This window comes from Cantharellus anzutake (assembly GCF_015039405.1).
Source record: "Cantharellus anzutake strain C23 chromosome Unknown EI90scaffold_5, whole genome shotgun sequence".
Classification (NCBI taxonomy): domain Eukaryota; kingdom Fungi; phylum Basidiomycota; class Agaricomycetes; order Cantharellales; family Hydnaceae; genus Cantharellus; species Cantharellus anzutake.
In genome coordinates this window covers 323,149-347,559 of record NW_024066955.1, presented here as the reverse complement: position 1 = coordinate 347,559, position 24,411 = coordinate 323,149, and the positions used below count along the sequence as shown (strand labels likewise).

Here is a 24,411-nt window from a genome sequence, read left to right as displayed (position 1 = left end):
CAAATTTCCCCACCCGAGCCTGAGCAAGAGGCCGATGGGGAGCGAATTGATAGAATGACTCGTTGGATTAAGGACGTCGAGAGTAGGTTCATGTTCTGATCTTATCTATTTCCCTCAGACTGACCCATTCAACTAGAAGTTGTGCAGGATACCCGCCAAGAGTTTGAACGAGAGGCGGAGGCCAATGAAACTGTGGTCTCACGCCGCTCCTCGTCTCGACTTTTGACCCTCCAGGAGATAAAGAGGTCAACAGAGGTTTCCTTAACCTCTCCTTCGCTCCCTCCTCCGAGACGAAGGAACACTGTCAGCTCCACTGCTTCAAACGTACGAAGAGTACTAAGCAATGATCATTTGAAAACCTCCGATTTGGCCTCACTTGCAAAGAAACGACCCTCATCACCCTCAACATCCCTTAACTCTGATGTTGGAGGGGCCACCTCCAGACTGCATAAGGACGACTGTACATCAACTATCCCGACAATTTCAGTACTTGACACATCTATCCCCCGTATCTCTGACATCACCGGAACTTCGCCGTCACAAGAGCGCCGCGATCACAGGCATAGCTCCTCTGCCACACCACATACCTTGAAGCCTGGTCCTGCACCGCAGTCCAGTCCTCCACGCCCTACAAGTCAAGCAGATTATGACCGCTACCTACTCGCCACACAAGGAATCGTCAAGATGGGCAAGGGCTACAGTTACAATCCTGACGCGGCAACAAACTGTTCTCCCTCGACCTTCTATCAGATGCACCATTCGTCCACCGAATATATAGTGAGGTCTGATGACAAGGGACAACGACGCTTATCATCTATCCGGGGCAGCAAGAGTTTCAATTTGTCCAAGAACAGGGGACATCGAAGAGGGGGTATTTTTGCCACTCTTCGCGGAACAGAGCAGGACGAAGCCGTCAAGTTCGCGCGCGAATACGAGGCTACTCGAACATTATCATACTTGCAATCCCCTTATACAGGCAATCATATAGAAACCCATCCCCATCCGGCTACCGCTCGCAACAAAACTTTTTCTGTCCGAATGAAGAAGGCGTTTTTCCGAGTGGTTTCTTCTCCCATGCTGTCCAAATCGCCCATCGCCGTTGCTTGAGCCATACTGAAACGACCCCCGGCCCTGCACGATCGCGGGTTCCTTCGATACTTCGATATTTTCGTTCACTTGTCACTTTCATGCACGAACGGCACGATTCTAACACGCCCAACTGTTCGACTACTCAACCGCACTTAATCTACGATCTTGGATACTTCCACTCATCACGCAATCTTCCACGTTTTAATGTTCACGCATCCTCTCTGCTCATATCTGTCACGTCATCTGATGACCAACGAATCCCTTTATTGTGTCGGAGCGATTTCCGTGCTGCGCGCCAATCGCCAACGTTCCTTTGCTCATGTATTTTTACCAGTCACCAAAAATGAAGATTTATGCCGCCCCCGTTCGCAGGATCCAATGCAACAATCCTGGCCCCTTGCACAAATTAATTCCAGAGTGATCGAATAACTGAGTTCTTTTGTTAACACCACATAAGTCAAATTGTGGGGATTATAGGCTTTGTAAAATGGATATCACAAGCTCAAACACGAAACGGCTGATCTTGGCGCTCGGGATGTCATTGATACGCTGCTCAGGTAACCTCCCACTGAGGATAATGTCCCACCGATGTTTTCCTGAATTCGATGGTGAGATGATGATGTGGGCGAAATAATTTTGGAAGCAAATCTTGAGTTTCAGGGGTGGTTGAGTTATCGGCTGGCTGAACCTCCGTTTAGGAAGCCAGAATTTTACTCGGCTCTAAAACTGCCGTGTTATCGGCAGCGTAACGATGATTGTGAGGGACATACCTTAAAATTCCGCCGAGAACCCGTGCGGACAACAGAATCACTAGCAGTTGATTTCCGAAGGATGCGCACAGCGTCTCCGCCAGCATTCTGATACGCTTTCACCAATGCCAAAATGGTAGCATCATCAGCCCTGAACAATCTGTTGTCAATTGTTGTCCCCATTCGTGGGTGCGATTATGCTGCACTTTGATTCAACGTCAGTGTTGACATACACAAGAACGATGTCTTTGATAGAGACGTAGACACGGGTGCTGCTAGTTGTGCTTGAGTGGCTCGAAACAGAATCCATGAGCTGTAGTTGTTGAGGCGACTGTGGTCAATTTATAACCCTCTTAGCGAATAGTACACGTTGGCACCGCGAGGCATCGTGTGCAAACCGAAGAGCCATGCGGTCCGTAAAACACTCAATAGAATAAGTAACACGCCTTATACACATGTTCCCCTGCAGCAGTGCCCGGATCGCAACTGGTGATAACAATGACGTGGATCATCAACGCAGTCGCCGACCTCCCGAGACCTAAATGGCCTCAATTCCTCGAATAGAAACGCCACGCTGCAAAATAGTGTATTTGATATCAGCCACCCATGCAACCTTGGAAACGATATCCAGCGCTCACCTTCCTGGGACAATCGATGCTAACGCGATTACAGCCTGCACAGAGAATCTCCTGGATATTCCTGCAACCATCAAGAATGCTCTTCACGGTAAAATTATCAGCGGATCGGCACCACCCTATATCCAGCCTCTTCAGTAAGGGCGCCGACGTGCCAATTTCTGTCAGAGCTTCGTTGCTCGCTCCTTTCCAACCGTTGATATTGAGTTCACGAAGGGTGGGGCCGGAATGCGATAGGATGGCCGTGAGAGCACCAGTACTCGATTCGGGGGCACGAGACAGGTCGATGAGTTCAAGAGAGGGCAACACTGTAGGTGTTTCACCATCGCGGGAAAATAATCCAGCGACGCCATCATCTGTGAGCAGTGGTAGATGGGATGCTTTCAAGGTAACTAGACTCCTTAAATGTGGACGAAGACCATCTTCGATAATTGGGTCGCCTAATTCCTCGTTCCCACTGATATCCAGATGCAACAGATGACCCCCTATTGTTTCTAGTAACCGAATAAGAGCCCCTTCGGACACAGATGTAGCAGGATACGAGATGTCGAGGGATTGGAGGTTTCGGAACGATGCGAGGACCGAGAGCCATTCATCTGTGAGTTTTGAAAATTCACGTAGTCTTAGCTTGACGAGAGAGTTTTGACAACGCGTGGCGAGAGCTTGCAAACATCCCATGTCGAAACGAGGGGATTGGGTGATACAGAAACTCTCCAGAGGTTGAGCTATCCCATGAATCAAAGTGACCCAGCCTTGACTTCGGACATTAAAGGGTCCAAGAAGATCTAGCTTCTTGAGATGCTGAAGAGCACTGCACCAATGTGTGAAAACGGTGTCGTTCATTCGGCCGCAATAATCCAAACGGACAGATTCCAGCCTCGGATTTAAGGATGCGAGTGTACAGAGAGCGTCAGGAACAAGTGCTGAGCAAGGCGTCAGCAACAGCGCTTCGGCAGTAATCGAACTTACCTGTACAATCGTACATGGTCAAAGTAGTGTTCTCAACGTCGTAGAACAACAGAGCATTGCGAGCGTTCCTGGGAAAAATAATGGAGATCAGAGTGCTTACGGGAAGTCATCAGAACCTACAGGCTGCGATTACGAGCAATGATTTTGGATATCCAATCTAGATTCGTTGCACCAATGTCTCCTAAGGCATCAACGTCATCGATATGTTTCGTGACCACTTTAATGCATAGTCGAGCAAGCGATTCTACACGCTCCTTCTCTTCAAAATATTGAACATTCCTCTTCTCCCTTTGGCGTTTTTGGGTAACAGGTTTTTTAAATGGGTCATTTCCCAACGCCTTAGTGCATTTATGGCATAAGTAGCCTGGACCTGGAGTCGCCGGTTGAGTGTATCTAGTCTGTGTGTGATATGAGTGTGAGAGTGGGATTTTTGGTGAACCGTTACCATTGGAAACTTCTTGCCGCATTGCCCGCATTTTTCAAGGCTGCCGATTGGGGGTCGAGCCGAAGCTTTGCCCCCGGGTTTATTGGATAGCGCGTTAAACCGATCCTCCCCTTCTTCATCTTCATTCGCCCTTCCTTTCCTCGCCGCCTTCGCCTTGGCTATGGCCTTTTCCTTCGCCAAAGAAACCCTGCGCCTTTTGGATGAGGTAGCAACAGGCTCTTCGTCCTCGTCGTCGTCAAGATTATCAGAGTCTTCGCCATCACTATCCTACCCACGACAGGTTATGCTATGTATCCGACACGGGAAGTCATGCCCTCCAATGGCTCACCTGCCGTTTCCGTTTGCTTGATCCCGTGGGCTCCTGGGGTCCAGAAGGACCAGCCCCCATGTTTTGTTCTGCATCTGCGCTATTCTCTTCTGCAGCTTGGTCATCTGTGGAGACACCACCGGCCTCCTCTTGATTGCCTCCAATCCGGCGACTGTAAACGCTGATTGGCCCAGCGGTAATGCCTTGTTCCTACCGAGGGCTGAGTAGTCCGAAATCAAACAAACACGCGTAACAAACCTTCAGGTATGAGGTCAAGGCGGAGGTAGGGCCGCGCACACCGTTAGGGCGTCCTCTGCGACTCATGAAAGTTTGCGCGTCTGATTGCTCGGTGCCGAAGCTTGGAAAACTGAATTACATCGGACAATTCCACAACAAGCCATTTTTGGGCCACAAATTGTATGATGGTTAGCATCAGAACAAGGGTCAGTTGACGTTGTAATGTTAGTTGATGAGCTATGTGTGCACCGACGCATCACGGTTTCGTAAACAACATTTTGGATCTAAGGAATGATATTTCTAACTAGGATGGGATGCATGTGGGAAATAAATCATCACCATGAAGGTCGTCATGCAGGACTGTGTCGGAATGCTGCTTTGTGTCACCGAGGGGCTGCATTGGTGGAACTTCGGACAAAGTCAGTCCAGAATTTTTTGAAACCTTTTGTATCCAGCGCATTCAATTGTGTCACAAAGTTGGTCACAGCTTCGGTCGGCCAACCTCTTGATGGCAGAAAGACATTAGAGAAGAACTCAAGTGCTTCTGGTCCTCTCGCTTTTCGGGCTGCCGCAAGGAAGGTTGCAGTTTCACTAAGAACCTAAAGTGCACATGAAATCATCTTGTTGCTTATGACCCGTAATCCAACGCACCTGAACTGTTTGCGCATCCTTTAAGCTAAAACCAGGCCGAGTCGGGATTTCGAATGCCAGTGGGATGAGACGTTCGTAGATCAGCACCTCGAAGCCAGGGATGTAATGATTCTGCTCCAATGGCTGGCTAGCTTGTGCTCGTTCTCGCGCGATTGCTTCAGCCTGCGCTGCGCTTCTTCCGAAGTGAGTGGTGAACCTGGCGAGAACAGTCCATGCAACCTTTTGAGCCTGGGGGTCGGAAGGGTCCCCGCTACGGCGACGACGAATTGGACTAGTGACTCAATCAAATCCTTGTTCCCTGCCGTAGATCAGTTTCGTCGGTATGAACGTGAATGCCAATGCTTACTGGGTGAGACAAAAACGACAAAGAGCGGGCCCGTCATGATTGTTACAAGCAGGTCCAGGTACGACTTTGTCGTATGCTGTAGCTCCACCTTTGTGTCAGTACCGTCAACAGGCCGTAACGCGATGCTCGACATATGATTGTGTAGGGGCGCCACCATTTCATCAAGCACGTCAAATATCTCAAACTGTGTAAAATGAACATAAATTTCGAACAAGGTCACTTGAAACAACACACCTGTAACTTAAAGACTACCAAGCCAAGGAATGCGACAAATTGAGAAATCTCAGCAGTCTCGCATGAGGTCAGCATGCGACCCAGGAGCGTTGGGATATACTTAGCAGTCGCGGGGCCACAGGATGCGATTATTCGGGAGAAGGCGAAACGAGTCTGCAAGCTCCAATATACAACTGAGTAACAATTAACTGTGAGTGGACTCACTGCTTCACGGACGACATGATACTGGCTCATGGTGGTAAGTGAAAGAAGGATCGCTTCGGCCACTTGCTGGAACACAGCAACCCAAGGTGGAAGCTTGTAATCTGGGGGAGTGGGAACGGGTGCGTCAGGGAAGCCCTTAGAGATATTTCCCAAAGCTCGGATAAGATGATGGACCCTTAAGATTGGAAGCACATCCTGAGCACTAATCATCTGAACCTGAAGACAATCCTCGAGCGCAGACAGGAGCGGATCGATGATACTCTGTGAGGGAATGAGGAAAAGTGGTTAATACGCATCCCAATGCCGGTTATTATTTCTACCTGAAGAAGGGCCGTCTGACTTTGGTCTTCTCCACTCAATTGGAATATCAACGTTCCAACAGCTTCGAACAAATAAAGCTGGCTATCAAACAAACTCGGCGCATTGACTGCAGCTTCCAACGGATCAACAGGAGGGGAATCGTGCTCAGGTAATTCGATGTTAAGGACTAACAGGTCACCAATTCCGTTGAGAATTATGGGAATAACATGCTTGAAAATGTCTTGTCGGATATCTTTGATGAAGCGATGGAAAAGGTAGAACAGGCGTCCCCGCAGCTCAGCACGCTCTGTGTGTATTCCTCTGAACGGACTGTCAGTGTGCGGTTGAGAAGTGGGAATGGCAGGGCAACTCTGACCGTGAGTCAATGAAGGCGGTGAGAACAGCTTCGTTGCATTCCTTTCGAGTTCGGAAGAAGTCCCCATAACGGCCCACAGTTTCGAAAAACTGCGTCACTACTAGATAATGCGAGTGGGAGGAGATATTTGATTCCACTAATGTTACCATGAGCTTTCCGAGAGGGCTGAGAGGAAATGCGGAGTAATCGATGCGAGGCTTCTTGGAAATGGAAACCGCTGATTTCATCTCAGCTCTGACCTCTGGCGGTACAATTACAAACTGCGAAGGCCCTGGGAGGAGAAAGATAAGCGGTGAGAGGAGTGAAGAACTATCGCATTCTCACCCTTGGCAGTCTTTTGGAGCTCCCCGTACAGAAATACAAGATAAACGGCGAGTTCTGCATCCTGCCAGGAAATGACAGCCCCCGACCGGTACTGTTGTAAAGTATTTAGTGCAAGATTTTCGACATAGCCATTCACCAGCTGCTCGTCGATAGCCATGACTGAGTCCGCGAATGTCCGAAGATCCTAAGAAGGATTTAAGAGTCAAATCGCTAACTTGACAAGTGGTCCCAACCTTCCTCATTGTGTCGAAGGCGAGCTTTTCGTCATCGTCCATGGAGTCTGGTTCGGCATCGGCATCCCATTTCATTTTCTGGAACGCGACCTCCATCAGGGACGAAAGGAATTGCTTTTTCTCTTCCGTCATATGAGCCAATGGCGAGTTCTTCCGTTGTCGTTTATACTAAATGTTCAGACATGAGCCACGTTCTCCAAGTGGGGTATGTGAGACACATACCGCCCCTAGGATAGTGGACAAGAAGAGGTGGACGGTGATTGAAGTATCATCCCATTCATCGGCCAAAAAGCGCAGTGTAACTGGTAATATCTGAGCTTGCAGTTGACGGGCAAGAGTTTGTAGTTCGCTGGCCAAGCTGTTCTATAGATAAACTTTCAGAGGATGGCATACGATAATTTGCCACAAAGTACCTCATCAATGAGCCTGCAGAGCTCGAGGCCAAGAGCATTAGTCAACTTCCCAAGTCCTTCACGGAAGAGCATCTGATCCTCGTCACCCCGAGTGCCTTGTTCCAGGCCAGGGAGAATGTCTCCAAGGGACAGAACTCGTATAAGGTGCAGCTTGTCTGATGGTTCTTTTAACCCCTTCTGGAGCATCTTAACGAATGCATTGGCCGTTTCCACTCGGACGGGCAAAGACGGGTCCGACAGCAGGCGGAAGAGTAGAGGCAATGTGTCGGGTGTTACAGTGAAATTAACGTTGATCCAGGCTGATGGTTATCAGCGTTAATGTTAGGACAAAAGGGCTTGGCACTCACAGATCAGACTTGCGAAAGCTCTTACTGCCAAACCAATAGCCTCGACTAACATATTTTGATCATCAGGCGTTGTGCCGCTCCTCGCTGAGACTAAGCGTGCTTCCGTATCTGAGATAATTGCCAAGACTGCATCGCTGATCCCTTTCGAGTCATTCTCACGTATCCCATCACGTACTCCTCCATCTCGTTGGTGTCTCTCTTCCGTAAAGTCCCTCGCGCCTTTCAGGATAGAATCCGCAACTTCTCCAGAAATTTCTATCAGCAAGTGATGAAACAGTGCACAGACATGCAGATTGAATGTTTGGGCGGGCAAAGTTGTAGAGGTTCCAAGGAGTTTATACAGTGTTGGGAAGAAGTCGGGCCAGTTAGACGGATACGAAGCTAAGAAAAGTAACGCTAATGTATGCGAGAACTTGTTACGAATATCTGACAAAAATGTCACGAGCGCTTCGACACATGTCTACTCTTTAGAAGACGCACATGGAAAAGATGATTCAGCGGCGCCATAAACATACTCTTCTTGGATATAGCTGAGGAATGATATTTTGAGTTCTTCAATGGCGGACAGTCCCGGTGGAGCCTTTCTGTCGTGCAAGTCAGCGGTAATCGGGAAGAGGGCCGATTGAGGGAATACTCGCTCTGGCTGGAAGTTCAAAAAGTCGTCAATGATTTGAAGTGCAAATAATCTGATCTGAGGATTATTTGACCACGTTCCATCGGACGTTCTGGCAATGAACAACTCGAGAGCAAGGCGCCATGAGTCGTCAGGGTGTGATCGTACACTATTCAGATAGTCGATCGCATGCTGCTGCAAGTCCCTATTCTGAGAGGGGTCCGAGACTACAGCAATCGCGGACAGTAATTGGTCCATTTATGTTGCAAAATAGAAAGGCCGCAACGAAAGATCGACGCAGGCAAGGAGGTAAATTTCAGGTTTGGAGCATCAATTAGGTAAAATCTGGCACAAAAAGAATCTTGAAGGCGACCCAGGCCAGCAGAAGCCAATACACTGGCGAAAGTGACAAAACAAGAACAAATACTATGGTTTGCTCACCACAACACGGATTCGCGATCGTTCACGTGATCACACATTCGATTGAAAATCATTCGCCGACGTTGAAATCACGCTTTAAAGTCCCAAATCTCGCTATTTTCGCTTGGGCACCTGTCAGGCTCCCCCTCCTATTGATTCCAATCAGGGAAGAGCGCGGTTATAACCGGTGCCCACACTTTTGTCAAGTGAATGTCGGGTGAGCATCGCGTCTCGGCACCGTAACTGTCAACCTACTCATAAATCAAAAGCACCAGCACGTCGGGGGAAAGGGAGGATTGTAAGTCGGTGTTTACCTGGCGCTCTATTATTATCGATTTTTTAAAATTTCCACTAGCGGCCTCCACCACGAAGGGTATGGTAAACATGAAGTTCAGTTTCTTGCCAATATGACCTGACTCTTGTTTAGACTTCAGGCGCTGATCAAAGCAAACTCGATACGTGGACATTGCTATCTGGTGCCATTCGGGAGATATTAAATGGAAATGCATCACACCTTTCTTTCGAGGAGAACTACCGGTACGCGTATAATATGGTGCTGCACAAACAGGGTTCCACACTTTATGAGGGTGTAAAGGAGTTGCTCATGGAAAACTTGGATAAGCTCGCCAAGGAAGTCATTGTTCCAACTTTCCCCTCTTCGAATGAACGCGATCCTGTACAACAGACCCAAGAGGGTGAAATGCTGCTCAAAGCTTTCCGGAAAGTTTGGAATGATCACAAAATGAGCATGCAGAAGTTGCGTGACCTTTTAAAATACATGGTGAGCGCGCTTTATGCACAACTTCTGAAAACTGAGTTGCCTCTCTGCAGGATCGTGTGTACATCCAATCCGCACAGGTCCCCATGATATGGGATGCGGGAATGCAGCTTTTCCTCGATCGTATAATCCGCTCCCCCCTATACGCTGTCCACCGTCACATGCTTAGCACTCTGCAACAGCAAATTCGCTTAGAAAGAGATGGATATCCAGTCAACCGATCAGCTATTAAAGGATCCATTGATGTGTATCGCGAACTAATTGATGGAGGTCTAAATGTGACTGTCTTCAAGAAAGAGATGGAGCCACCCATACTTGAGGAAAGCGAGACCTATTATAAACGCGAGGGGGAGCAATTGCTGGATACTTGTGATGCTCCAGAATTCTTGCGGAGGGTAAGTCTAAGGGTTTAATTGCTGGGGCTTATCCTAATTCGGGACAGGTCGAAGGTAGACTTGAATCCGAACGAGTCAGAGCATCGTACTACCTCTCTACCATCGAAGCACCGCTCAGATCCATCCTTGAACGTACACTGATAGCGCCCCACGTCGAGGCTGTCCTTTCCATGCTTGGCTCGGGTCTCGACAATATGATTAATTTGCATCAAGATGATAACATCGCTCGGCTATTCCGATTATTCGTTATGGTTCCAGCCGGCCCTCCTGCATTAAAAAAATCATTGAAGGACTCCATCGCTGAGCGCGGTAGACACCTTAATGAAGCAGAGATGCTCGAAGGGGATATGGAAGAAGGTGATGGAGATGCAGGAGAAGATGAGCCTGCTTCCAGAGGAAAAGGGAGGAAGCCTCGTCCCGGAAATGCTCCTTTGGCCGGAAAGAAACGTCTTGATGCAGCTCTGAAATGGGTTTCGGATGTCTTGGAGTGAAGGACGTTTTTGATCGCCTTCTGCGCGTCTCATTTGCAGATGACAGGGGTATACAGGTGGCTATGAACGAGGTACGCCTCCTTGTTGTCACCGCATATTACGACTCTAACTGCGGTTAACAGGCATTTGAATCTTTCATTAATTCCAACCCCAAAGCCCCGGAGTACATTTCTTTATTTATCGACGAGAACCTCAAGAAAGGGCTTAAGGGCGTAAGTTATGCTTGTGCATCTGATTGTATCCATGGTCATTTATTTCCTGAACTTCCAGAAAACTGATGAAGAAGTCGACACGGTCCTCGATAAAACCATTACTGTGTTCCGCTTTGTAACTGACAAGGACGTTTTCGAGCGATACTACAAGACTCACCTTGCAAAGCGACTGTTAGGTGGTCGCTCGGTTTCTGATGACGCGGAGCGTGGAATGCTTGCGAAATTGAAAATTGAATGTGGCTTCCAGTTCACTCAGAAACTCGAGGGAATGTTCCATGACATGAAAATATCCAACGACACAATGGAGGCATACAGGGAGCATCTTGGCAAGAGTATTGCGGTGAGTCCACGCCTTTCTCGCTTCTTTTCTCCGCTCATTTCCCCCTCTAGCTTCCCCCACCAATAGAACTTTCTGTTCAGGTTCTCACGTCAACATTCTGGCCAATGTCACACGATGCTACTGCTTGCAAATTCGCCAATGACATGGTCTTTTCATGTAAAATGTTCGAGCGTTTTTACTTATCACGGCACAGTGGGAGAAGATTATCATGGCAACCTTCACTTGGAAATGCGGACCTCAAAGTGACATTCAAGAGTAGAAGACATGATCTGAATGTGTCAACATATGCCCTCATTGTTCTGTTGCTGTTCGAGGAAGTGACTCCGGAGGAACATTTGTCTTTCGAGGTACGCAAGCCATGACATGCGGGGAAACTAAGCCAAGTGACATTTATTCTAGGACATCAAAGATTCTGCCTCTATCCCAGACGCTGAATTACGACGGACATTACAGTCTCTAGCTTGTGCAAAATTCAAGATATTGAAGAAGCATCCGCCGGGCAGAGACGTGATGTCGGATGACACCTTTTCTTTCAACCTGGACTTCACTTGTTCACTGCAACGCATCAAGATCGGGACTGTAGCTTCCAAGATCGAAACCAATGATCAGCGGCAGGAGACAATTGACAGAGTGGACGAAGAACGAAAATTCCAGATGGAGGTGTGTTGGTTACAGGGCATCCATCTAATGCAGTGCTTACTTGCGATCTAGGCATGTATTGTGCGGATCATGAAAGACCGGAAAAGGATGTCCCACAATGACTTGATCAACGAAGTGACTCGCCAATTGTCGCATCGTTTTTCGCCAAACCCACTGGGGATCAAGAAACGCATTGAGGCACTATTGGACGTATGTTATTGGAATCCGCTGCATGGGAATAGCTATCTGATATAATAATTTTCAGAGAGATTACTTGGACAGGGGAGAGGACAAAAAGTCCTATATATACTTGGTTGGTGGAATCTGTTTCTACATGGATTATTTTCTAATTGAAGATATTAAAAACTCGTGGTTTTCTGTTGATATTATAGGCATGAGCATGACCGGCTTCATTGTCTTGTATGGTGTTAATCTTAGTAGATGAGCATGTAAGATATCGTTACGAGGATGCTTTTCCGTGCAACACTGGATAGGAAAAGGTGTCTTGAGCCAATTCAAACGGAGTTAGGCGTTTAAGGCCTCATCAGCAAACTCTTATATCCGTGTGTACTCACAAACCTGCTAGCTCGTTGCCCACGTCGCTCTCTGGGTGAACAGGCAGTGAGTGGAACCCCAATTTGCCATGATTGCCAGTCATCGCCTACCCCCTGATCCACTGCCCCGTACCAAACCCCCTCCTTTGTCATCCACGGTCTCCTATTCATCACAAATGGCCCCCACACAATCCCACCTAAGGACAAGCACTCTCAAAAGGAAAAGACCTGTTGCAGCCACGTCTTATCGGTCTGAGACTCAGATAGACAGCGTCACAGGCCGCATCAGAGAGGTGATAGTTATCGACGACTCACCTACTCCTCCACCTCAGCCCCAGACGTCCATCACTCCATCGACCCATAGCGCTAGTGCAGCCATATCATCCGCGTACTCTAACGGTGTCAGGACGAGGGCCCAGGTTGCCGCCGAAGCATCTGGTTCGCGCACAGTGGCTGCGCCGCCTGCTGCGAAGCGTCGCAAGAAGGATACGGCTCCTGTGTCTGGGGGGAGCACGACAGCAAAGCCTGTTCCTTCATCGACAGGTGGTGCCTTACAAAGAAAAGCCCTTGCTGCCCGTGCATATGATGCCAAGGCAACTGGCTATACTAACGGGTCATCTACAAATTTGCGTGAGGTAAGAGCTCAAGGTCTGCTAATATCATTACAACAAGTGTTGACTGCTCTCCTTTGCTCAACTAGTCTCAGTCCTCGCGTACGTCGGCAAAGACGGGTCCCGCTGGTTATGACGATAAAGAGGGTCACTATATTATTCAACCTGGCGATGTTATTGGCGTCCCACAAAGATGTGCGTCTGATTTTAGCGGTCAACAACAATGCCTAATATGGTGGAGCAGATCGAATCGTGCGACTATTAGGCCAAGGGACATTTGGGAAGGTCGTTGAGGCTTTGGATCTGTCAACCCGGAGTCTGGTGGCAGTCAAAATCATTAGATCTATTCCCAAGTATCGCGACGCCTCTAAAATTGAGGTTCGAGTTTTGAAGACTCTCAAACAGCATGACCCCACCAACAAATTGTAAGTCATGCCTGAATTCGTTTCGCCTATCAACAGATGATCAGACCAGCACATAGCAAATGCATTCACCTAATAGAATGGTTTGACTTTCGCAACCACATTTGCATCGTCTCCGAATTATTAGGGAAATGCATATATGACTTTTTGAAGGAGAATAACTTTGCTCCTTTTCCTCGGCTACACATACAAGATTTCGCTCGACAAGTGCTGACCAGTGTTGCCTGTGGGTTCTTTTCCTAACACCTATTGTTGAAATCTCATTGACACCTCGTTTCAGTTCTCCATGACCTCACCCTTGTTCATACAGATCTCAAACCCGAAAACATCCTCCTAGTCAATAATGATTATCGTATTGTCTCAGCGTCTCACACTTCCAATGGCAAAGTAACTGTACTTCATTGCCCTCCCGAACCTCATCTCACTCCGTTCTGTATCTAGCGATCCGCTCCCACGTCTAAGATGATCCTAAATTCCACCGAAGTAAGGCTCATTGATTTTGGGAGTGCCACGTTCGAATCCGAGTACCACTCCACCGTCGTTTGCACGCGGCACTACCGAGCACCGGAGATTATCCTTGGTCAGTGAAAAGATCCACTGCAGGCCTGACCATTGTGCTCACTATCTCATCTTTTGATAGGTCTTGGTTGGTCATACCCGTGCGACGCTTTTTCGATTGGCTGTATCCTTGTCGAATTTTACACTGGCATGGCTCTTTTTCAAACTCATGATAATTTGGAGCACCTTGCAATGATGGAAGCCGTAATGGGTCCTATGCCTGGATTGTTGGCCCGAAAGGCGGCTAAGACGAAATCCGAGTTTTTTAAGGAGGGCGCGAAGTTGGATTGGCCGCCTAGATCGAAGAAAATAACCTCACAAAGCAGGAAGGAAGTGAAGGCGACACGACCTCTCTCGGTAATCACGATTCATAGTTCTTTCTGTCTGATGGACCAACATTGATGTTTGATCTTATAGGAAATTATACCTGCAACAGATACCACCAACACACATTTCCAAGATCTCGTTCGGCAACTACTGCACTTCGATCCCGACCAGCGACTGACGGTCAAGGATGCCCTACACCATCCTTTCTTCCGTGTCGAAATCCCGCTGGAAGTCTAATACCTATAACCCGCCGTGGATATGAACCGTTGCATCCTGGTTCTGATGCCCCAGAACACCCTAATTGCAACATTCGCGACAACTGGAATGCTTCCTACGACGTCCACCCATGCCCTTTTGCTACCCATTTGCCCCACATTCCTTGACTCCCTGTTGCGATCTCGAAGACACATGAAATTTCAAGCGTCACCTCCCGTTCATCAAGTGAAATGTTTTGTGATGACACCTCACGCATGATTCTCTTCGGCATTTTTCCTTTTCATTGTACTTTAATATCCAGACTTTTCGTTTCTCTAGCCATTGGAGGAACTGTAGACAGAATCAAGCTTCACTAGGCCAGGCAGACGCGTCTGTCAGCGGGGCTCATCATTCATTTTTATATTACCTGATTCAGAAGAAGTGTACCAGTACATTCACGGTGCTTTAGGACGTGTGTTATAATGTTTTGGTCAATTGCTTTTAGTGAAGTATATCTCCACTGGGTCACGCACATCTCGACCTTTCTTCTGGGGTCTCCTGCACTGGCCCCCTAAATGCGTGTCATTCCGAATCCTTCAACACGAAGAGCAAGTGGGCCTTTTCATGTTGCGTATGAAGTGATGCGTCAAATTCTGCAGTTGCTACATCTGGCGGTCCTCTTATTGGTAAAGTCCCCAAGTTTGACATGCGAGGACCAAAAGCGAGGAATGCGAGGAATGCGTGTATGGATCGATCAAAACCCTGCGGAAGGCGTTAGGGTGAGATCTCTGCAAGTTTTCAAGCTAGCGTTCGAGCTGTATGGCGTCGCGTGCAATCAGGTGTGATTGCACTTATGTACGCCATGCTTGAGTGCTGGCGAAAGACGTAATAGGAGCCGGCAGCATATCCTCAGTGTCCTATTAGCAGTGTCCTCCCGTCAGGTAAAATCTTTTCCGGTGGTTGTCACCCACCCTGCGTGCCCAATGACCTGACCAGCCTATACACCTCGGGTCAATGCAATAGCCATTTCAGGCCACAGGCTGCACTGTTACAGGCGCGACAATCACACTCGCTTCGACAGATTTATTAGTCTCAGAATAACGACCTTCAAGAGGCGGGGTTTGCAGCCATATTGCCTGCACGCTGCCAATCACAGCTGGTTCGACCCTTATAGGATATAATAACTAGTCCCCGATACTGTAGTGTTAACGCTCGCCAGGTCGGCAGCATTGATGATACCGCATGTGCCGGTGTTGAGCTCAACTGTGTCATGCTGCCAGTAGGGAAACCATTAGGCAACAGTATGTTCATACTATCCTTTGCCTAACGAGGGTCAGTCTTCCGCAAGCTTGGAATCAGTCACCGGGTCCTTGCGCCTAGAAGCTCCATGAAACGATGATGGTTGAGACCCATTCGACGGCTGTGCACGACTGAAGAAGGACCGGTGGGACATCCCTGACTTCAGCGGAAGGCGGGAGGAATCTTAGCTTTCCACCTGAGCAATTGCACTTAAGCAGTATTAGCAGGAATAGGTGCTTGCTAGATCCTAGATGCTGTTAGCTGGTGCTTAAGAAAGGCCGTAGAGGGCAATCCAGATCGATGGGTAAGATAGCGACAAGACTTGTGCTCTCTCCTGTGATGATATCGTATAGCCTTCATTCCGGGGGAATGTCGACACGTTATTCGTTCCAATTTGATGACATATTCTCGCCTCAGACCACAGCATTCCGTTGACGCAGCAGCGCGTGGGATGCAGACACCAGTGCATTACTTGGCAGGGTCCCATACTCGATCGAAAAACCGAAGAATGCATTGAGAGTGTACGGGGACGAACGGAAGTTGCAGGTATGATGTAACGTCAACATCTGTGTTTTTATTTTAAACGGGGCACTCGAACGCCCAGCCACGGATAGAGCGAGACAACAAGTGAATGAAGGCTGTAGAGGACGCAAAACCTCCCTCGCATTAGGAATGTGGGGATGATGTATGTAATGCAGATAGACAAGAAGGGCTTGTGATAAGGTTCTGTACAGGGTAGGTTCCCACGCCCAGTGTGGGCAACATGCTCAAACAAACATAAACACGGTTCCCCCGCTGCATGTCATTTTCTGCAGGATCCAGCGCCCATGGACCGCCCGACGGCCAACAGGTCACTGTGGTGGATGGCGATTTACTTGAACGCGCCAAGGAGAACATTGTGGCCTCGAGAGAAGGTCGGTCGGCAAATGCACTTTCACAAGTCTTTTCAACACCACACGCCGTGAGACAGAAGGGGCTCGCGTCGTCTCACGCGTGCTATAAGCAACTCATATTAGATGCTAAGGATGTTGATCCAATTGATGGCGATCCCCTCGAACCTTACTGCCAATACGTGAAATGGATAAACGACAATTATCCATCTGGTAGCTCCTCCGAAAGTGGCCTGCTTCCCGTATTGGAAGAGGCAACGCGTAAATTCTGTGACTCCCCGCGCTACAAGAACGAGTCAAAATATGTTCACTTGTGGATGGAGTATGCCAACCTCGTTGAGCAGACTGAACGCGTCTACGCCTTTATGCTTGCGAATGATATTGGATCGAACTGGCCACATCTTTACCAGCAGTATGCCTTGTTGTTAGAGAGGAACGGAAAGTGAGGTCTCCCTGTTCATTTGTTTTCCCCTTCTCACATCATCTCAGTCGTTCGAAAGCGGATGGAGTTTATAGACTGGGCATATCTCGAAGAGTGCTGGGTGTGGAAAGGATCAAGGCCAGCTATAAGGAATTTCAGGCGCGTTGCTTGGTTATACCGGGAGGATTAGAGCCTCCGCCACCGCCACCTCCTACTAGTCGGTTGGTCCTCGGCGGGAGGGAAGTCCTTGGCGCCAGGAGAGGAGGGCCTCCTGCTGCATTGACGCGTTCGTCAGTGTCGATGGAAACCCCTCGTTCAAACATTGGGAAGGTCCCTGTTTATGTCGCTTGTGATCCCGAGCCTGTAGATATCAAGACTAACGAGTGGCCACGACTGGGAACCAAGTCTGAAACGGTGAAAGAAAATGGGCGTCCCAAATCTTCCTTGAGTAATGAGCCCCTACACCAGAAAATGGTTCCCCCAAGGGACAGGTTTCCAGTCCATCGGGATGAGGTGCGCAGAGTTTCAAATGTTGTCTACAATCCGTTCACGTCTGCTGTTAGGAGATATCGGTTCCAAGAACACCGAGCACGATGCACACCCCTGATCGGGTTCTGGGACCCCACCAAGCCAGCGCCCATCAGGATATATCCCGGGATCCATTCAAGAATTATTCACAAGCTGTCGCGTTTGATTTTGAACTGCCTAGGATACCAGACATTCCCGCCTCGCCAAAACATGCAGGGGATATAGAGGCCCGCGGGATACCCACCACTCGAAATGATGCTCCTCAACTGCGGGAAATTCCGGCGCCGTCCGAAACAAGTTCCAGATCTCATCGCCCTACGTCAGGCTCCTCTGCTGTTGGACCGAAGCCCAGACCATCCTTACCAGCGCCAGCTCCTGGGAAGAGGGCCGAAATCCCTGCCTTCGCGACATCACAAGTTTGGCTAGACGGTGAAGAGTATGATCGGAGGGAATCTCAGGCCCGTGTTCTGGGGCTGTTGAACAAGAAATGGCCTCCCCCGCCTGTGGAAGAGTTCGACGTGCCGCTCAGGGATGAGTCATCGGCACCTGTCGAGGTGAGGAAAAGCTTAGGCAAGCGTAGACAATCGAATACTGGGGGGCCAACCGCCAGTCCAACTACGAACACCAAGGCAGCCTTGAGTGACGTGTTCAGCATGTTTAACACTAGTATCGAGGAGGAGGTAGATGGCATCGATCCCCCAGGCCAGCTAGGTAGCCCTGGATCTTGCGTGATGCTCTCAGCATCATCTATGGCTGTGCCTTTTACGCCTAACCCAGTCCCTCCGTCTGCCAAAATCCCAGTCTGGACGCCTAAGGAAAGAATACCAGCACCTGAAGTCATCCTTTCTGCCTCCCTTTCCCAATCCGCAGCATCGGCCGCCTTAGCTGATGAAGTGCCCATAGTGCCTCGTTTGACATCGAAGACTTTCTCGGATCCTGGTCTGGGGTCCACTGAGTCCCTATTACCGGGGGCGCGCGGACCCACCAAGTTCGCTATGCTACAAGATAACAATGCGCCTCGTCTCCCTTCGGTTGCCAAGAAAGAACCATCCGGGGCCCAGGAATCCGACCTCTCTCGTGAGGAGCCGTCTGTGATAAAAGGTCACATTTCGTCGAAGCCAGCCCACAAGATCACCGTTTTTGTTGACCCTTCCGTCGATCCATCTTCTGTACCCGCTCATTCTTCTGGCTCCCCTGACAACTCCATGCCCTCGGCCACTTTGTTGTTCCAAGAACCAAAGGAAACGGTGCCTATTGTCGACTCTCTGACGGAAAATTCATCGCCCAACTCAATATCGTTGCCGCAGAGCGGTAGTGAAGGTCTTGAAGACGTCTTCGGCCCGACTGTAAGGACGTCGGGATCCGCTGCTTCTCCCCCCAGTTCACGCAGTGCCGATACGGACGATATGGCGCCGCCCCCTGTGAGTACAGCATGGTGCGACGATGCCGGGGAAGATGAAAGCTCGGAACAGAATGATCAATTGCCCGATGTGGCTCCTCGTTCTTACGAAATACGTGGTGGCGTCGCGATCATGACTCCTATCGCTGAACGCACAATGGAGTTTGGGTCCAACACCAAGTCACTCATACGTCTGACATCTCCAGGACCAAGAATAGATAATACTCCGTCCAAAGAGAACGGAATCGTTGAAAATCTGGATTCGCTGAAGCTGGAACATGAAAATAAGTCTACTCTCCCAGCGGTCGAATGTTTCGAGGCACCAGGGCCGATTGATCCCTTTCACCCCGACAACATTACTCAGTACATCAATACAGTTTGGGGTTGTCTTGATACTGAGCTATATCATGACCTTAGGACCGATGAGTCAGACTACGGAGAGCTGTTTGATAAACACACGAAGAAGAGAAGCCAGCGATCACGTCTTGGTCATTCCGCTTCCGAGCCTCCTACGCCACTTCTCGTCAATATTGGGGACGCATCTTACGAGATCTTCGAAAAACTCGGCGAGGGTGGCTTTGGGGCGGTATTCTTGGCTCGGGATACCCTGATTGCTGAAATTGTGGAGGAATGGGCTAAAAACGGCGAAGATGACGGCATAGCTCCAGAGAAGTCTGAACTCGTTGCGCTCAAGGTGGTGAAACCAGCCATGCAATGGGAGTGGGTAATTCTTGAGACCATCCGAGAATTCGTTCCCGACATTTGTCCAGTGGTTATCAAGCCCCGCGACTTGTATCTCTTCAAGAATGAATCGATCCTTGTCCTCGATTACTCCGCCCAGGGTACGCTGTTGGAAGCAGTCAACAATGCCTCCCAGATCGGTATTCATTCTCAGGATACATTCGCCTTCGACGAGCTCCTGGTCATGTTTTTCACTGTGGAACTTCTCAGACTGTTGGGACAACTGCACTGCCAACATTTTATCCATGGTGACCTCAAGATAGACAATTGCATGCTCAGGCTGGCAGACCCAAGTATCTCCCCATTGTCAACGATTTATGACCCATCCGGCAATGGAGGGTGGAGTGACCGTGGAATACGGCTGATCGACTTTGGTCGCGCAATTGATGTCAATGCTTACCTGCCGGGGACAAGCTTTACTGCCAATTGGCCCGCTGATGCTACTGATTGCATCGAAATCAGAGAAGGACGACCATGGACGTATCAGACGGATTATGCTGGTGTCGCTGGTATCGTTTACTGCATGATGTTTGGGAAATATATACAGGTCATTCCAGGGTCAAATTCCGATGGTCAACCTTGGTATCGGATTATTCCAAGCCTCAAGAGGTACTGGCAAGTTGACCTCTGGGTAAGGCTGTTTGACTTGTTGCTCAACTCCTCATCAATACGTCCCGGTGGAGAACTGCCTTTGGTCGAGGAGCTTGACACCGTCCAGCGAGACATGGAGGTGTGGTTGGTCGAGAATTGTGATAAGAAGGGAAAAAACCTCAAGCACATGCTCACGAAGTTGTATAATTCTTTGCAGTCACGGACATCACAGTAGATAGGGTGACGAATGTACCGCCCCCCTAGCTTGCCTCAGCTGCATATGTACTCTTGCCTACTGATCAGCCCATGTGATGAAGATGATCCAATCTTGTTGCGAAATGAGCTACAGAGGACGACAACGAAGAGCACCAGACACTTCCTGCAAGAAAAAGAACCACATCCTCCACTACGTCCAACCCAGATCGCCATTTGTCGTCACTTCACGGTTCACTCATTCCACGCAACAAGCCGCTATCAACTTCATCAATATCAATGCCCCATGTTCATCGGAGGTGGGCCGGAACCTGGGCCGCCGGGCGGACCACTCTGATCGTACGGAAGTGGCGGAGCAGCCCCACCGGGGGGTGGAGGTTGACTCATCATCATTGGGTACGGAACAGCGTGAGACACTATTGGTGGAATGAGTAAAAGGAAGAACAGGGGGTTGGCTCGACCCACTCTGAGGACTCTGGTGATAGGCATAGGCGGGCTGCTGAATTGGTGTGGGGGGCATTGAGCCACGCGGTGCTCCGTTAGGTGGATATGGTCCTGGCGGGGGTGGGTAACCATGTGCTATCCGATCAGGTCGGGTCGTAAGCTCCTGGAAAGTCCGCATTCAAGACCAAAACTTGCCACTCACCCTGCATTCCATTTAAAGGTGGGGGTCCGTACATCGCAGCTAGGGAAGTGCTTGAGCAATGCTGCTAGATGACATTAATGGTTGGCACTTACGGGGTCCGTTGGGTTGATGAGGGGGAGGAGGGTAAGGGAGGGGCTGCATGAAAGGGGATGGCATGTAGCCGGGAGGAGGCGCAGCAGTGCCTGGCACTGTCATCATCTGCTGCTGCGGGTGCTGGATGCCATCGTCAGCACCAATCGGTCGAACGTATGGTCTGCATACCTGGCCCTGGTATGGGTAAGGAGCATAATACATCATACCGTAACCACGTGCGGCCGCAGCAGCTGGATCTTCCTCAAATGGAGGACCAGGAACCGAGGGTGCATGGTTAGGGGAGTGAATTGTAGGAAACATTGCCATGTAACGCTTCCCACTGTAAGGCCATTGGGGGGCTTAGTTTGAAATGTCAGCGTCAATCTCCCGCGTGCAGCCAGGACACGTACTAGTTACTGGTGCCTCAGCTACTTGTGCGAACTTGAAGGGGTTGAAGTCCTCCTTAATATGTATGGGCTTCTTGTTGACAGGACGAGCCCCGAAGAAGGGATTCGGCGGTACAGTCTACAACGAGATTAACGTTTCACTGGGATGAGAATAAAGCGAGAGCACATACTTGTTCTACCTTAACAGACTTGGCGTTGGATGTACTTGCCGCAGGTGTTGGTGACGTGACAACCTAAAAGTGTGCAAATTAAACATTACAGTTGTAGAACCAGCAGCGAACACAAACCGGCTTGAAGGCAGATGCATTCGGATTGGGGCGGAAAGAGGATGCCTTTGCGTTGAATTTGAAAGCGTTGGAGCCAGAGGCATTGGAGTTTGTTGGCGATGCTGGTGCTCCCGAGTCGGAGAGGTTCGCAGGACTGGCGGTTGTCCCGGGAGGGCTTTGATCAGGCTTCTTCCGGTATGGAGGAATTTTTTGTATGACCATTGTGGACCCCCGAGATGTGGACGTGGCGGGCCCTGAAGGTGTCACAGTAGAAGGAACTATGGGCTTGGGGTTCGCTGGTGTAACAGGAAGCCGGGGAGGAACAGGGGTCGCTCCGCTAGTAGCAAGCGGACGCTTGACGAGCGAAGCATCCGCCTTACCCTGGGGAGGGAGTGCCGCAATTGGCCGTGGAGGCACTTGGGGCGAATGATCAACCCCTGAATGGGCTGCAGTCGCACCAATGGCTCGCGCGCTTGTAGAGGAAGCTTCAGATTTAGACCTCTCAGCAATTTCATGCTGCTTCTTTTCGTCCTTTGACAATATTGGCAACAGATCTGGAGGTATCGGCCGATTTAGCTGAAGTGAAGTACAAAATATCAGAGAACTAATGAGACTGAACCCATGATGTTTTATCACCTTGAACTCCTGTGAGAACTTCAACAAGTCGGCGATACGGTTGTCTTTCTCCTTCTTGACAATTTGCTGCTTTTTCTGCACGAATCGCTGTCTCTCGCTGTCCACAAAGTCACGGAATGCACCAACAAGCTTATTATCCCCAGACTTATAGCAATGACGGTCAGAGAACAAGAAACCCATTCTCTAAAGCGAGGAAACGATACCTACCTCGTTTCCAACAGACCCGGCGGCTTAGAATCGGAAATATTAGCAGACAATCGAGCATCTGTCACTGGAGTTGCGTTTGCGATCCCGTGCACACTTGCATTAGTGGCATTCGAACTCGTCACCGTGGGCGCAGCAGAGCGATCACTGCTAGTGCGTATCGAAGGTGAAGGTTGTGCAGCTGCAGCGGCTCTTGCACCTGGCGGAACATAAGCACCGGGGGCGCGAACTACCGCGCCATACCTTCGGACGATTGCTAAGAGAACGCAAAGGAAAAGCACAAGCCCTATACTCACTTATCTTCCTCGTTAGCACCACTATCATCCAATAGATTGCGTTCCTCGGCAATATGGGGATTATTACTTGCAGACTGGCGGGATATGAATCAGTTGAGAGGGGTGTGAATATAGAGATCCGCAAGGGGACATACACTCTGAATTTCATTCGCAATCTTAATAGCCCTCGCTTCTCGTTCTTTAAAATCAGGCGCGTTTCGGTCCAGGGGGGTTGTGTACATCTCCTCGTTGAAGGTTGCAGTCACACCAAATAGCTGTTGGTTGGCCACAAATTGGTCCCAAGGCTGACCGGTATTGGCATTGGGCCCAAAGGTGGCATCATCGGGGTTCTGAAGTGCACTTCCATTGGGCATTGGTGGCTGAAGGGGAGGCACATGATTCGGATCGGCTGTCCATGCTTGCAGAGGACGTTCCCGTGGGCTGCGCGCATTCTGGCTAATGTCAGAATCCGTTCTAAAACCTTCAGGCGAGGTGGTGGAGGTCAGCAGGTCGACCAGTGATGTCCAAATGCAGATCAAAAGTATCATACCTTTTGCATGCCCGCTTGGAGATTCACCAGGATGCCAATTGACGAGCTGTTCGGCAGGGAAGAACATGGAATCTTGCGGGGCTGAATTCGGGCGTGATAGCTCCTTTGAATGCTTGAGCGTGAAACCAGTAGATTCAATGGAGACAAGCGTTCCGGCGTGGCGCGATCCATTCCTTATGAAGACAACGATATTCGTGTTCTGATGGGTGCAAGGGTGAGAAAGCAGTACTTGTTAGAAAGGGAACGCCGACTCCAAAATTGGCCACTATACCAGCGCTAGTCCCAGACTCTGTTGCAAAGACAGCGAAGGCGCATTTACTTGGTTCATTGGGGGAAAGCCTTGGCCAGGAGTGGGTATTGGAGGACCGTGGCTACGGCTTGCATGGCCCTGATTAGTAAAGTGGGGGGGGCCGCCTCTCCAGGCGCTTCGGCTTGCCAACGCGAAGAGCAATCACACTCAACCTTGAGACCCAACGGAATGAGAAGAATGGTGTACCAACCGATTATTAGTGGAAGGACTGGCGCCTTTCTGCTGTTTTCGTACAGTTGCAGCCATGCAGGGTGATCGCAAAGTGGAAGTGAGGATGGAGGAAACTTGAAAGCAGTGTAGACAGAATTCAGTGGCTAATGTATCAACAAAAGAACCCCGTTGCGTTTAGAGGCGGAAGAGGGTCGAAGCGTGAGCAACGACAGAGAGCGCCTTAGTAAAGGGCTCGTGCGTTATTAGCAGAACAACGAGAAGGGCAAGAACGAGGACCCCAGAGTTTGTAGGACCCGGACTGTATGAGAACCCCCCACGTGTTACTCAATTGCCGACAAGTCAAAACAAGGAACAATGTTTGAGCACAAATACAACACG

General features: G+C 49.5%; 8 protein-coding genes across 8 annotated transcripts; 4 read left to right on the top strand and 4 right to left on the bottom strand.

Moving 5' to 3' along the window:
• Positions 1-1,333: 1,333 nt before the first annotated feature.
• Positions 1,334-2,262, bottom strand: EI90DRAFT_2053948 (uncharacterized protein). Its single transcript, XM_039052485.1, has 3 exons — positions 2,045-2,262; positions 1,860-1,989; positions 1,334-1,809 (listed from the first exon to the last, which is right to left on the bottom strand). The coding sequence occupies exons 1-3, from the start codon at positions 2,146-2,148 to the stop codon at positions 1,561-1,563; spliced, it is 483 nt and encodes a 160-aa protein (XP_038921728.1). The 5' UTR covers positions 2,149-2,262; the 3' UTR covers positions 1,334-1,560.
• EI90DRAFT_2054174 (uncharacterized protein) lies at positions 2,263-4,626 on the bottom strand. The gene is made up of 7 exons (XM_039052486.1): positions 4,453-4,626; positions 4,216-4,404; positions 3,888-4,154; positions 3,563-3,840; positions 3,443-3,510; positions 2,477-3,396; positions 2,263-2,412 (listed from the first exon to the last, which is right to left on the bottom strand). Exons 1-7 carry the CDS (start codon positions 4,516-4,518, stop codon positions 2,377-2,379), a joined length of 1,824 nt encoding a protein of 607 aa, XP_038921727.1. The 5' UTR covers positions 4,519-4,626; the 3' UTR covers positions 2,263-2,376.
• A 188-nt stretch (positions 4,627-4,814) lies between these two features.
• Positions 4,815-8,730, bottom strand: EI90DRAFT_3116912 (armadillo-type protein; the record flags this gene model as incomplete). Its single annotated transcript, XM_039062933.1, has 13 exons — positions 4,815-5,030; positions 5,083-5,360; positions 5,429-5,612; positions 5,663-5,815; positions 5,867-6,127; positions 6,187-6,487; positions 6,543-6,813; positions 6,867-7,050; positions 7,100-7,267; positions 7,322-7,462; positions 7,513-7,811; positions 7,860-8,285; positions 8,340-8,730. 13 exons carry the CDS (start codon positions 8,728-8,730, stop codon positions 4,815-4,817), a joined length of 3,273 nt encoding a protein of 1,090 aa, XP_038921726.1.
• Positions 8,731-8,981: 251 nt separating this feature from the next.
• Positions 8,982-12,286, top strand: EI90DRAFT_3150768 (Cullin-domain-containing protein). Its single transcript, XM_039065682.1, has 14 exons — positions 8,982-9,109; positions 9,162-9,190; positions 9,248-9,265; positions 9,320-9,673; positions 9,724-10,065; positions 10,113-10,552; positions 10,603-10,627; positions 10,679-10,768; positions 10,827-11,108; positions 11,159-11,455; positions 11,508-11,768; positions 11,820-11,957; positions 12,013-12,060; positions 12,140-12,286. The coding sequence occupies exons 1-14, from the start codon at positions 9,103-9,105 to the stop codon at positions 12,143-12,145; spliced, it is 2,337 nt and encodes a 778-aa protein (XP_038921725.1). The 5' UTR covers positions 8,982-9,102; the 3' UTR covers positions 12,146-12,286.
• Positions 12,287-12,477: 191 nt separating this feature from the next.
• On the top strand, positions 12,478-14,456 carry EI90DRAFT_3143832 (kinase-like domain-containing protein; the record flags this gene model as incomplete). The annotated part of the gene is made up of 8 exons (XM_039065060.1): positions 12,478-12,936; positions 13,002-13,107; positions 13,157-13,337; positions 13,394-13,560; positions 13,615-13,721; positions 13,776-13,914; positions 13,975-14,249; positions 14,310-14,456. 8 exons carry the CDS (start codon positions 12,478-12,480, stop codon positions 14,454-14,456), a joined length of 1,581 nt encoding a protein of 526 aa, XP_038921724.1.
• EI90DRAFT_3035308 (uncharacterized protein) lies at positions 14,154-14,948 on the top strand. Its single transcript, XM_039058603.1, has 2 exons — positions 14,154-14,249; positions 14,310-14,948. Exon 2 carries the CDS (start codon positions 14,478-14,480, stop codon positions 14,691-14,693), a length of 216 nt encoding a protein of 71 aa, XP_038921723.1. The 5' UTR covers positions 14,154-14,249; positions 14,310-14,477; the 3' UTR covers positions 14,694-14,948.
• Positions 14,949-16,479: 1,531 nt separating this feature from the next.
• On the top strand, positions 16,480-20,658 carry EI90DRAFT_3035307 (uncharacterized protein). The gene is made up of 3 exons (XM_039058602.1): positions 16,480-17,045; positions 17,093-17,537; positions 17,588-20,658. Exons 1-3 carry the CDS (start codon positions 16,513-16,515, stop codon positions 20,516-20,518), a joined length of 3,909 nt encoding a protein of 1,302 aa, XP_038921722.1. The 5' UTR covers positions 16,480-16,512; the 3' UTR covers positions 20,519-20,658.
• Positions 20,401-24,350, bottom strand: EI90DRAFT_3150765 (uncharacterized protein). The gene is made up of 16 exons (XM_039065681.1): positions 24,053-24,350; positions 23,824-23,983; positions 23,553-23,751; positions 23,158-23,483; positions 23,024-23,097; positions 22,825-22,970; positions 22,731-22,753; positions 22,524-22,667; positions 21,909-22,463; positions 21,792-21,854; positions 21,625-21,739; positions 21,404-21,573; positions 21,235-21,355; positions 21,143-21,181; positions 20,962-21,075; positions 20,401-20,912 (listed from the first exon to the last, which is right to left on the bottom strand). The coding sequence occupies exons 1-16, from the start codon at positions 24,106-24,108 to the stop codon at positions 20,773-20,775; spliced, it is 2,445 nt and encodes an 814-aa protein (XP_038921721.1). The 5' UTR covers positions 24,109-24,350; the 3' UTR covers positions 20,401-20,772.
• Positions 24,351-24,411: the final 61 nt, after the last annotated feature.